This window comes from Elephantulus edwardii, unplaced genomic scaffold (assembly GCF_000299155.1).
Source record: "Elephantulus edwardii isolate Elephantulus edwardi_28Jun2011 unplaced genomic scaffold, EleEdw1.0 scaffold00051, whole genome shotgun sequence".
In the NCBI taxonomy this organism is placed as follows: Eukaryota; Metazoa; Chordata; class Mammalia; order Macroscelidea; family Macroscelididae; genus Elephantulus; species Elephantulus edwardii.
The window spans coordinates 16,581,127-16,594,205 of record NW_006399801.1 but is presented as its reverse complement, the minus strand read 5'-3'; the positions used below and the strand labels follow the sequence as shown (position 1 = coordinate 16,594,205).

The 13,079-nt window shown below is 39.7% G+C and overlaps 1 protein-coding gene across 2 annotated transcripts in view; it reads right to left on the bottom strand.

The window, feature by feature from the left end:
• TIAM1 (T-cell lymphoma invasion and metastasis 1) overlaps positions 1–13,079 on the bottom strand; it is a 177,461-nt gene that overhangs the window by 127,823 nt on the left and 36,559 nt on the right. For both annotated transcript variants that reach the window (XM_006886757.1, XM_006886758.1), the window contains exon 4: positions 9,464–9,636. In XM_006886757.1, coding sequence (XP_006886819.1) covers positions 9,464–9,636 — 173 coding nt within the window. The remainder of the gene's footprint in view (positions 1–9,463; positions 9,637–13,079) is intronic.

The window sequence follows — 13,079 nt, the reverse complement described above, 5'->3', positions numbered from 1 at the left end:
CAAGAATAAATGTAAAATAGGTCAAACTTATTTTCCTCCATTTCTAAAAAACAAAAAGAAATAGGAATGAAGCGATGTTTTCCAGAGTCTAGGTGAAAATGAAGTATTGAGTTCCTCAAAGCCTTTTTTTCCCACTGCTTCTACATTTACCATATTTTAGAGTTTCATTTTTATCAACTTGAATTAGGGGTTAACTTTTAGTATCTGTGAAAAGCACTGCCACCGAGTAGATTCTATCTCAATAGGCTAGAACAGAACTTGAGCCGCCGGGTTTCCTAGGCTGCAATGTTTACAGTAGCAAACTGCCTCATTCTTTTCCCACGGGGCTTCAAGTGGGTCAGAACTGCCAACCTTTCAACTAATGGTTGAATGCTTTAAGTCTGTGCACCAGAGCTCTTTAATATCTGGAAAGAAACAGAACGCAAGGTTCTCTCATGTACATGAAAGGGTTCACGCAACTGCACCCTTCCTGTCCTCATTTATTCTGGAGAGAGGAGGGAGGCTCCTTCCTGGCTCCATGTACCACAGGAGGCAGGAGCTAGGTCCACTGCCTCAGACAGAAGGATAGACAGAGGCCTGCCCAGCGAATGGCTGGCGAAGGTGAGAAGCTCCAGCAGTCTGTCAATTAAAAAAGGAAAGGCCACTGACCACCTGTCCACGCTATAGTACCCTCAGTATCCAATCATGGGCGCAGTTCCTAGTTAAGCAGGTTTTTTGGTCTCTCACAACTTTAGTTTGATTAAACAATTGCAGATAATTCAGACATTTGATGAAACCCTCTAGTATAAAAGACAAAACCAAAGAGAAATTAAAAAGTAGAAGAAGGAGGGAAAATGAAGCAAAGAAAACTTTCCTAAAATCTACAAATCCTGAGAGAAACATGAGAATTAAAACAAATATTTAATCAAACAACAGTTACAAAGAACCAATAATAATAATAATAATAATAAAATAACAGAATGAGAAAGAAATGGCCTCCCAAGCAAAATTCTAAATCACTAAACTCTTCATTCAAGTAAAAAAAATACAATGAAGCCATTTCCATTTACAAAATAGTATGCACTATTTTGAAGAAAGTTACTGAAGTTTTTATCAACATGAAGAAGTTTATTAAGAAAAAGACAGATTTAAGATTTACAGAAACCAACCAGGATAGCAAAGGGAAACTGTGAGACACCCGTACTACAGGAAGCCTAAGGAGCAGACTGGAACAAAGCGCACAGCTCAGGGGACGGCAGACCCCACAGAAGCATAGCACTGATAAACAACCAAACACACAGCAGAGTTAGAAGACAGCTCTTTTTAACAAGGTTAATAAATATTTATTGAGTACTTGCATTTGACTGTGTGGATCATAACAAACTGTGGCTGACTCTGAGAAGAATGGGAATCCCAGAACATTTAATTGTGCTAATACGAAACCTATACTTGGACCAAGAGGCAGTAGTCAGAACAGAGCAGGGTAACACTGCATGGTTCAAAATTGGGAAGGGTGTACGCCAGGGATGCATCCTGTCTCCATACCTTTTCAACATGTATGCAGAGCAGATTATCTGAGAGGCTGGGCTCTATGAGGAGAATTGTGGCATCAGGATTGGTGGAAGATCTATTAACAATCTCCGTTATGCAGATGACACAACCCTGCTTGCTAAAACTGAGGAGGACCTCATGCACTTGCTGCAAAGCGGTCAAGGACTGCAGCCTTCAGTATGGACTGAGGCTCAATGTCAAGAAGACAAAGATTCTCACCACTGGACCAATTGGCAGCGTCAGGATGGATGACGAAGAGATTGAGATTGTTCACAGCTTCAGTTTGCTCGGCCCCACAGTCAACACTCTTGGCACCAGCAGTCAGGAAATCAAAAAGCGTATCATGATGGGAAAGTCTGCTGTTAGGGACCTCTCTAAAGTACTCAGGAGCAACAGTGTCTCTCTGGAGACTAAGGTGCTCCTGATACAGGCCATGGTATTTGCAATCGCTTGTTATGCATCAGAGAGTTGGACAATGACTAGGGAGAACAGAAGGAGAGTGGATGCTTTTGAGCTGTGGTGCTAGAGAAGGGTACTAAATGTACCATGGACTGCCAGGAAAACAAACAGATTCATCTTGGAGAGGATTAAACCAAGCTACTCCTTGGAGGCAAGGATTCTGGGGATTCGTCTGACATACTTTGGACATGTTGCCAGGAGGGACGGGTCCTTGGAGAGGGACATCATGCTTGGGAGGGTTGAGGGACAACGCAGGAGGTGAAGACCCTCTATGAGATGGAGTGATTCGGTGACTGGGGTAATTGGGATGGGTGTGTCAGAGGCGGTGCAGTTGGCGCAGGATAGAGCAGGGTTTAGGGCTGTTGTGCATAGGGTCGCTATGAGTCGGAAACGACTCGACGGCACATAACAACAACAACAACTTAATATATACGAGGCCCTTGACTTGCATTGTCACATTTACTCTTCAATTCAACATAAGACTATAATGTTGTTTACCATCGAGTTGGACCCAACCCATAGTTGACTCTCCAGCAGGTTTTCAGAAGCACTTAATCAAATGGTAGGAGATTGCCCATCTTTTTCCCACAGAGCAGTGGGTGCATTTGAACCGCGTGCCTTCGGGACTGCAGTGCAGCTTCTTTACCACCAGGCCACCAGAGCTCCATAGTACTCTTACTTTCCTAAGTGGACTCTTTTTACTAGGTATAACTATGCTGTTGCTGTTAGTGGCTCCAACCTGTGGCAAAACTAATGAACAACAGAGTGAAAACAGAGCCTGGCTCTGAGCCAGCTCCATGATCACTACTGGTACGCTCAAGTGCACGGCAGCAGCCACTGCATACTTTGAGGGCCTTCCAACTTAGAGAGCTCAGCTCTAGCACTGTGTTAAACAGCATTCCACTGTGATCCATAGGGTTTTCAATGGCTATTTTCAGGAGCAGATTGTTAAGTCTTTCTTCCTAGTCTGTTTAGTCTGGACGCTTCATGGAAATCTGTTTCCTATGGCTAATGCTGCTGGTATTTAAAAAAAAGATGGCACAACTCCCACCTTCATAGCAACACACAAGCCACCACAGCAAGACAAACTAACAGATGGGTGATAGATGCATGCACAATTTTACCCTCACAAAAATGACCATCTGAATTATGAGAATAATTTCTGTGGAAGGAAAAGCAGTGATTGCCCCCAGAGAGAAGATTTTCTAAACTGCTTTAAGATATGTAACTGAATACAATTCTCTATCTACTCAACAGTCATCCATAACCTTCCTAAATTCTCTATCCCAAGATATTAAGTATAAAAAGATTAAACCCTCCTCTGAGGATAGGTTACCGTGGAAGTCACTGAGGTTTTAGGAATTGTATGTAGCATCCTTTGGAAACAGACAAACGAAAGTCCTACAGGAAACAACCTCATGAGTTACTCCAAGTTGGAGAAAAGATTTCTGATCATAACAAATTCCCAAAGTAAGAATATTTGTCTCACTTTGCAGACAGCCAATCACTTCTTGGTAAGTTCTTTTAACATTTATGCCTATTTCATTCCCCACCCAACACACAAAACCCTTTTCGACTTTTGCTGGTAAGTCCAAATCTCCAAGGAGAATTCTGTAAGCCTCCCAGTAACAGTGCCAAATCAGCAGTATATAGGCTCTAGAAACTCGGGAATTGAATTGGGCCCTGGGGCAGGAATAACCCACAAATTATTTCCATAATCATGGTTGATCTCCCATGCTTTAACCTTACTCCTTACACATACCAGTGTCTTTCCAATGCGGCTCCTCTAGAGTTATGTGGATTACAATAAGTAGAAGGCAGAAAAGGGCCTCATGGATCCCAAACAACAGTAATTTCCTCTGAAAAGGTTCATTTTGTGCTCTTTCCCACGTAAGCAGCATAAAAATTTCACCATAACAAAAAGACACAGAGGTTTCCATGAATAAGGTCCTATGTTGCCACAAAAGACTTTATTCAATGTGACCTGTTGGGCATTTAGATTCTACTATCAATTTCATAGCTATGGAAGTCCTTTCAAAAGGAATTCAAACCGGAGGTTTGTAGGCACAAAGGAGGGCGTCCTGAAACTGATTGAGTAGCATCCAACCTGTGCAGTAAGGGCAAAGCTGGTTAAAACTAAATTGCAATTTAGAAATATTTCTAATGAGAGGGTAAAGTGTAAAGACAAGAAAATGCTGGTCATTTTTTTATTGTTGTCACTGACACTTGCCTGATTTATTATTGGAGTCAAATAGAACTCTCAAACAGTAATAGATTTGGGTGAAAAGGCCTGCCTGGGTTTGAACTCAGTTCTGACACCTCATAGTTGTTCTAACAGTAAGGCTTATTGTCCTAGTGTTAAGCTTAGTTAAGACTCAGCTTCATCAAAAAGAATACATACTTCATAAGGTAAAGAATGAATACCAAATCCAATTTGCCAATTACTTTAAGAATTGAATGAGATTTATAGTGTAAAACAGAGCTCAGGCTTTTAATAAGGATTAAATAAAAGATACCTGATGGTGTAAAAATCATATTATACTTTTTTAAATAGTCAAACGTTTTTCTCACAAGCTTTCCAAGCAATAAATAAAAATCTATATAAGGTGTCTTTATAAGAAATATGGAGTAATTTTAATAACCTTAAAGCATGCAATTTGTAAGCTAAGATGTAAGAAATAACCTACAACCAGGAGAGGATGAAATAGATAAATAGGATCTTCTAAGAATTAAATCACTATTAAAAAGGGTGGGGAGGGGAAACACATTCTGATCTTTGAGTGTTCACAAGTTTTGAAAGTGGAATAGAAAGTGTACAAAAGGGAGAAACTGAGAGCTAGAATCAACAATTAAGAGGAAAAGATTTATATTTCTTATATAACTTATTAAAAGATTGATACAACAACAAAAATGAAAGTGATAATGGAAGCAATATACTTCATCTTGTATACGTGGGGATTTTTAAAAAGAATTATGACTGATGTTATGAAAACTTGAAATTCTTCTATTTTATATCAATATTTTATCTGCTAAAAGAAAATACATTAAACTTAAAATATCTTTAAAAAATCATATCTCTATTAACACAAAAAAACTTCTCCAATATAGTAAAAGGAAAGCCACAGACAGGGAAAAAATATTTGGTAATGACAGGTCTGATAAAGGGTTTATAACTAGAATCTATAAACTACTTGAGAACCACAAGATAAAGGTAAACAAATCGAATGAAAAATGGGCACAGGATATGAACAGACACTTCACTAAAGAAGACATTCAGATAGCCAACAAACACATGAAGAACTATTCAAAATCCCTAGCTCTAAGAGAAATGCAAATCAAAACAACTATGAGATATCATCTCACCCCAGTAAGAATAGCAAAATTCAACAGACCCGCAAACAAATGCTGGCGAGGTTGTGGAGAAACTGGAATCCTTATTCACTGTTGGTGGGAGTGTAAAATGATGCAACCACTGTGGAAGGCGGTACGGTGCTTTCTCAAAAAGTTGGAAACAGAAATAAAATTCAACTCAGCAACTCCACTACTGGGAATATACCCTAAAGAAACCAGAACTGCCACCCAAGCAGATACATGCATACTCATGTTTTCCGTGGCTTTGTTCACAACAGCAAAGAGTTGGATACATCCTAAGTGTCCATCAACAAACGAATGGATAGCAAGTCTGTGATATATTCACAAAATGGAATACTATGTAGCACTGAAAAACAAGGAACTCTTGAAATATTCTAGAAAATGGGTGACCGTGGAGGACATTATACTGACTGAAATATCTAGGTTTCCATTGTTATAAAACAGGACTGACTTCGAGGTTAGGGGGAAACTAAGAAAAGAGGGTATAGATAATGTATACTACATTGAAACAGATGAGGAAAGGAACTGTTTAAAAAGAATATATGATTAGGTATTACTTGCATGACAAAAGAATAAGAGCTGTGGACCAGGGAATCATACAACAATGAAAGAATTTTTTTTTTCCAAAAAGAAAAGCGAACTGGAGAGGTTGGGGGGACAAGGAGCAAAATGTGCAACAATGAGTGAATGGAAATCCAAGTTCTCTATAAACGTTCATTAAAATCGAAAAAAAAAGAACATACATATAAATAAAAGATGTAAGAAACACTACCATTAAGTAAGATGTAGCACATGAGATTGAACTAAAATTAAAATTTTTTTTAAAAAATTACAAATTTCAATGCCACAAGAAGGCACATGTCACAGAAAGTAAAAAGGAAACCATACAGTAAGAAAACCAAAAATAAAACAAAAGCAACACAGTATTATTAACAGAGAAATCACAAATTTTGTAAAGAACTGGAACAAATCATTAAGAAAAGAAAGAAGCCAGAGGAAAAATTGGCTGCAGTTTGACAAAATCTTCACAAAAGAAAGTATTAAAATGGTCATTAAATATATGAAAATGTGCTCAACTGAACATTAATAGCTGAAAAGTCTTGACAAGACCACGTGTTGGCAAGGATGAGGAACAGCTGGAACTCTGGTGTACTGGAGTGTATGTTAGCTCAATTATTTTGGGATCTGCTTGGCACTATCCCTCTATGAAACCTGAAAGAGTGTGTGTGTATATATATCCCATGAACCAGCAATGCCAAGCCTAGGCACATGCCCACAAGAAATGTATGGAAACACACGTAAGTATAACAGGTGCAAGAGTGCTTGTAACATTGTCCCTAAAAGCTAAGACCTAGGAACAACCTAAACGCATCCATGGGAAGGCTGTCATACTTCCCAGTCAATCTCTGACTACTCCAATGAACAACTGTGATCCTGGTGTCATTGCTAACTGTGCTGCTGTCATTCTCAGCAACGTTTCATCTGTAAACTGTTCTGGTGAGTGCTGTCAACAGAAAAGGCAAAGTAAGATCCTCTAAAAAGCCACTTGTCCATAAAAGCAACAAGAGTACTGGAAAAGCCAGTCAAAATTGATGTTTTCAGAAATGAAGCAGTTTTGCAACTATCTGCAAAGCATTGATTAAAGAAAAATTAGTAACACTCTCTAGCAGCAATGAGTTTTGTGGATTGTTTTGTTTTGTTTTATCTTGGCCTATTCTCACCTCTGTCTTGTGAGCTCAGCAAAGACAGTGACAAGCAGGAGTCTAGCAGGCGAAGGGACAGCACTTGTCTGCAATATCCCGAGTTCTCAGAGAACTGCATCCTCATCACACTTGCTGCTAGGCCAGAATGGTAGCTCTTTACACAGGGTTTGCATTTATTGACCTGATTCTGATCTTCTTCATGCAAATAGCGTTTTTTACTAGAGATGTCTGGGGGGAAAGTAATGGGGGGAGGAACCAAAATGGAAACCACTTCCCCACAAAACAACAACAGAGCTTTAACATCGTAGCTACCTGAGTTGATGCTAAAAGAAGCTGAACAAAAACCTTACACATCAGACTCCTGAAAGGGCTCACTATACCACTTCCAAGTATCCCATACCATGGCTGTTTCAACCTATAATTTTTCACATTCTGACTGGTGGGAAGAATCTGTCAAATTTTTTAACTTTACATCTGGTCCTTTTTCATTTTGTTAGTCATGATAGAACCAGTTCAAAGCAAAAGGTAAGGCAAATGTCAAATAACCCGAGACTACACGTGGTCCAGAGAATCTAGAAAGCCACACATATGTATGAGCCTGTGCTCCTGCCTAGGGAAATCTTGGGAAAGCCCTAACTTCGGACTTCCGTTTGACACTGAGGGCCACAGAAACAGGAAGTGAAGGGTAAGGCAGAGCTGTACGTACACTAGCTGCCCGTGTACAGAAGGCATGCTTTAATGCTCAGATTTACTGCTTCCAGACGCGTATGGAAATCTCTGTCAAATCTTTAGCTAATCACTACACTGAGTACAGACTTTACTGGCCACCACAACAAATTACACAGACTTTACAGAAGAAACAGTAACAGTTAATAGCAACAAAAAAAGGTTATGAACCTTTTCATATTCTCAGTAACACTGTGCACAGCACATAGGAAACATTGAAGAAAAGCTTGACAACTTGATACACGAATGGACTTAATGAAGACTTTCCACCCGACACCACAGCAAGTCCTAGGAGGGTATACGGCAATTGACCAAACTCAGATGAATGCCTGGAAGAGCAAATGTCTGCCCAGTAACAATTAACACAGAATGGTTTTGTTTGCTTGCTTTGCTTGTTTTCTCATGGAATTACAAACTTCATAAACACTGAGTGATAAGCTTTAATAAGGTGAGGAAGAAAAATGTATAAGGCAAGTCAATTCCAGAATGGCATATTACTTTACGAACAATACTAGAAGAAAAAAGTCTTATAAAGGTTTTTTGGCAGCTGAAATTGTATTTAAATTAGAGAATTCAAGACTCTTGGCTAAAAGTACAAAACAATGATATTGATATTACACTAATAATTCTTCCAACCTGCAAACAGTATACTCAAACGCAAAGGATAGCATTCCCATGGCTTCATCTGGGATCCCTCTAGGTAAAAGCTGTAGTCAATTCTATAGCCTTTAACAATAATAGCCGAGATTTCTCTTAGAATTCAAAAGAGATACCTTCTTTACCACTCATTTTTTTGTTTCTATAATGCTGCTGTTTGTTTTTGTCAAACATTCTTCTAAGTGGTATAGCACTGCTATTTGTGTTGCTATACAGAGGTAACTCGTGGTTGCTGTGATGCTTAACACTGTGACACTGATGTGCCAAATGTGATAATGGTTACCCATGGTGGACAGTGTTTGTTGGAGCTCCCTGATTAAAATAAGGTTGGAAGCAGGAGTGGCGTCCACTTCCAAAATGGCTTGCCTCCGGAAACTTTATGAACAGTGCTCAGGTCTTTTGTTCATAGGGTTGTTATGAGTCCTCTATGACTCAACGGCACTTAACAACTTATTAATTGCCACTGAGGCGAGTGCAACTCATAGCGACTCTATGAACAAAAAACCTAATGCCTTTCCAAAACTGTCTTCATTTCTCCAAGTTCCTAGTTTCCAGAGGCATGTGGCTTAGGAAGTGGATGCCACTCCTGCTTCCAAACCTGGTTTACAACTGGGAGCTCCACCAAACACTGTGCACATTGGGAAACCATTCTAGTATTTGATACCCCAATGGTACAACGTTCAGCATCACAGCAAACCCAGGTTACTTTATACTGCACATTGACAAAGGGTAATGCACAAAGTGGAAGAGTATTCCTCCAGATATAACAGCACTAGTTTCATTTAGCAGTGGTTAAGTGCCATCAAGTCGAATATGACTGAGAGTAAGCTTTGCATAAAAGACCTGACTCTGTTCTATAACTAACATCATTTCTGTGCAGAACTCTGTTCTATAACTAACATAATGAGGAAAATATAAAATCTACCACTGAAGGGGAAAAAGAGTGAGGTGAGATAGGAAACAAAATATCCAGTTCAGAAGTTTTAAATTGTTGGTCAAGAGCATTTCTAACAAACCTGAAAGAGGAAGGCATCCCCCAGGGAATTGCTGAGGCAGAAGACAAAGTCCTTCTTGGGGTGCTCAGGCACGGCCTGCACAATGCTGTTCTCCACCCACACGGCGTGCTTGGGAATGCTGTTGTGATCTATTCCAGACCTGCCGTCGCTCTCGTAGAAGAAGAGGGTGCAACCTGAGGAAATACAATGGGGTCTGCATAAGTATTTGGAACCTATGGAACAAAAAGCATGAAATGAAAACAAGTGCTGGAATGAAGAGAGTGGAAATTCAAGTATGAGTATGGAACCACACTTGTATGCAAGCTTTAGAAAGGGTTAGATAAATGTGTTAGTGTTGGTCGGTAACTCATGGCACAATAGGATTACATGGCTCTGAATTATTGGGTTTTCACTGGCTAACTTTAAGGAAGTGGACTGCCAAGCCTTTCCTACACTTAGTCTACAAATTCCATGAAACCTATTCAGCATCAGAGCAACACACAAACCTCCAAAGAGAGATGAGTGGTGGCTGTTCTTGAGGCTCCCTGACCATGGACTGAACCCAGACTCCCTGGACGGAAGGCAAGAAGTATTATCACTGAACTACTAGCACTCCCTTGAGAAAGGCAAAGGTCTGAACATCACAGCTTCTCAATGTATATCAAACTCTTTCACAGAAGTGAAAGCTTTTTAAGATGCTCAACTTCTATTTTTATGGCCAACACATGAGGTTACATTGAGTCAGAAACAACCCAATAGATTACAATGGTTTTGTTTTCAGTTTTGGAGCATTTCATCATGTGTACATGGGATATTGTGGCTCCTTTACCCAGTACTGACTGCAGAGAAATGGGTCTACTGTTCCATTACACTCCAATGCCAATACACCTCCCAGAAGGTGTAACGATCTTTGGCGAAATGAATACTCACTTTATATGTTTTAAAGATAAGGAAACAAAGGCTAGATTTTAAAATGTATTTTTAGAAATAAAGACTATATTGCTTCTTACAGGAAGATGAAGTATACAACACATTTACAAATGTATGAAAGAATCTGGAGTTCACATTCCTCTTTACTGAACCAAGAAGACAGCAAGAGATAGACATAGAGATAGAGATAGAGATAGATATCTCCATTCACAGATATGTGGCATGGTGGCCACAATATATAACCTCCACCATTGCCCAAAATTAAGGATCTCAGCTCACTCTGACAGCAGTTCCTAACCAAAGACTGACTTACTCTCAACCAATAGAAACTGATTTCAGGGGAAACCTGAGCCTGGCTTTATGAGGTTCCCACCCCCACTCCTCCGCCAACTTCAATATAGGTACTTGGTCAGTTTTCAACATTTTTCTTACCATAAGCGTGACCCACACTTTGTGTGAATTGGACAGCCCTAAAAATGTAGCTATTTTAGTGCCAATAGGACTCTCTACAAAGAAAATTTGCTCACATGTGATTAGTAATGTAAATTAAATAAGTGGAAAAATCTGTATTGGTCAAAGGCAACTAATATTTTACATCACCATGGAACAGCTGCTGAATGGAAAGGGCCCAAACACGGCCGAATGGAGCATGTGGGTGGGCAGGCCCATTCATTTCACATTCTTCTCCTTAGTGAAATATGACAAGAAATTTTGTTTAGAGGTCTCCATTACATGGTTTTCCAGAGCTAAAGATTTTATTTTTGTCCTTGGCTTCACAGGAGCTGTAATTCTTCCTGCCACGCGCCCCCCCCCATGTTCATCAAACTACCGTTTGCTTTTAAATTTTTTAAAAAATCTGTTCTCTGTAGTGTGTCCTTACTGTTACAAATTAAGATGTCTTTTTAACTATTCAAATATTTTAGCAGGGTTATTACTGTTTATTTTAGTTATCCGTTTAAAAGTTGCACACATATTTTCAATTGCATAAAATTCTTAACAAATAACCCATCTTATTTTAAAGATTCCAAAGTTGCTCAGGAACAGATCTATGACATGAGAGGATCTCAGCTGAGGATCACTTATTTCCATGTCTAAAGCTCAAAAGGAGAAACTGAGGAAGTGGGTGAAGGGAGTAGGAGAAAAGGAAGAAGACAGAAATCAAAGGGAGACTATATTTTCTTCTGAATAAGTGATTCTACAGTGTGGAGTCATTTTCCCCCAAGGGGATATTTGTCATAACTCCATAGAAAGAGAGGATCTACTAGCACCCAATGGGTAGAGGCCACGGATCAGAATGATTCTAAAGGCACTACTACGTCCAGGAAATCTTAACAAAAACCTCTTTGGAAAATGTCAACAGAGTTGCTGTTGAGGAATCTCACTCTAAAGAATTCATGGACTAACTCTGCACAAGTGATCTGAAAATCTTAAACTCATTGCTGCTGAGTTGAAATTGACTCATAGCTGACCCTGTCTATCTTTCTCTCTCTGAGGGATTCGAACCGCCAGAGAGGCAATGTCTTCATGTTAGCAGGGCAACTACCTATGGGCAAGGCAACCAGAGGGCCCTAAACTAGTGCTTAGTGGATTTCTAACACAAAAGGTGTGACACTACTCCTTAACATCATTAACTGAAGACAAAGAAGGATGTGGTTAATAAATCCAGAGGTATCCACAAACTCAAGTATGTATGCACAAGATGAACATTTTATGATCTTGTCAAATTGTGGGCTTTAAAATTTCCAACATTGTTTACAACCCTCCATAGGAGCTTTAGGACTTGTTTCAATCACCAATTATTATGGGTGTGTGTGTGTGTGTATACCGTCAAATTGGATCTGAATGGTACAGGAGAGGACTGCCCCTCCTTCTCCAGCAAAGCATCTGGTGGATTCGAACCATGTACCTCTGGGATTGCAATGCAGCTTCTTGCCACTAGGCCACCAGAGCTCCCTTTAAGTTGTTTTAATTTTAAGACTAAGATGTAACATGAAGCAACAGGAGACCCCCAACACCCAACACCCTGCGGCTTCACCCTCACTTGAACATAAACAGGAACTCTTCAATTACAAGGTTTCTCCAGAGACTAATTCTAAACGAAATCTTTGTAGGAAAACAAACAAATTTCATTAACAGAGGCATGAATAAACAAAAAGTGGTATACACCATGGAATATTATACAGCAATAAATAAATACTGTCACTCTGGTCCATGCCCCAACATGGATGCAACATGATAATATGATGCTGAACAAAAGAACCATGTATTGATGGCACCTAGATGAAAAAGGAAAGTATGCAGAAACTAAAGATCCTTGTGGTTACCAGGGATGGATAAGAGGGGGAAAGGAGCTTGTATTTGGAAGGCACTGGGTTTATGGTGTTATTGTTTTTGAATATCGTTGCAGGTTTTCCGAGATAGTATACTGCACGGGAGGAGACTGCTGAGTTAATGTTAATGCTGGTAAATATTTTGGAAAAAATCTCTGCTGGCCTAGTGGCAAGAAGCTGCATGGCAATCCCAAAGGCATGAGGTTCGAGGCCAGAAGCTGCTCTGTGGAAGAAGGATAGGTAGTCTCCTCCTGGGTGATTAACTGCCTCTGAAAACCCGCTGGAGGGTCAGCTATGGATCAGACTCAACGCTATGGTAAACAACAACAATGGTGGCACAATATGAAAAATGTCATCAATGTCACTGAGTCGTAAAT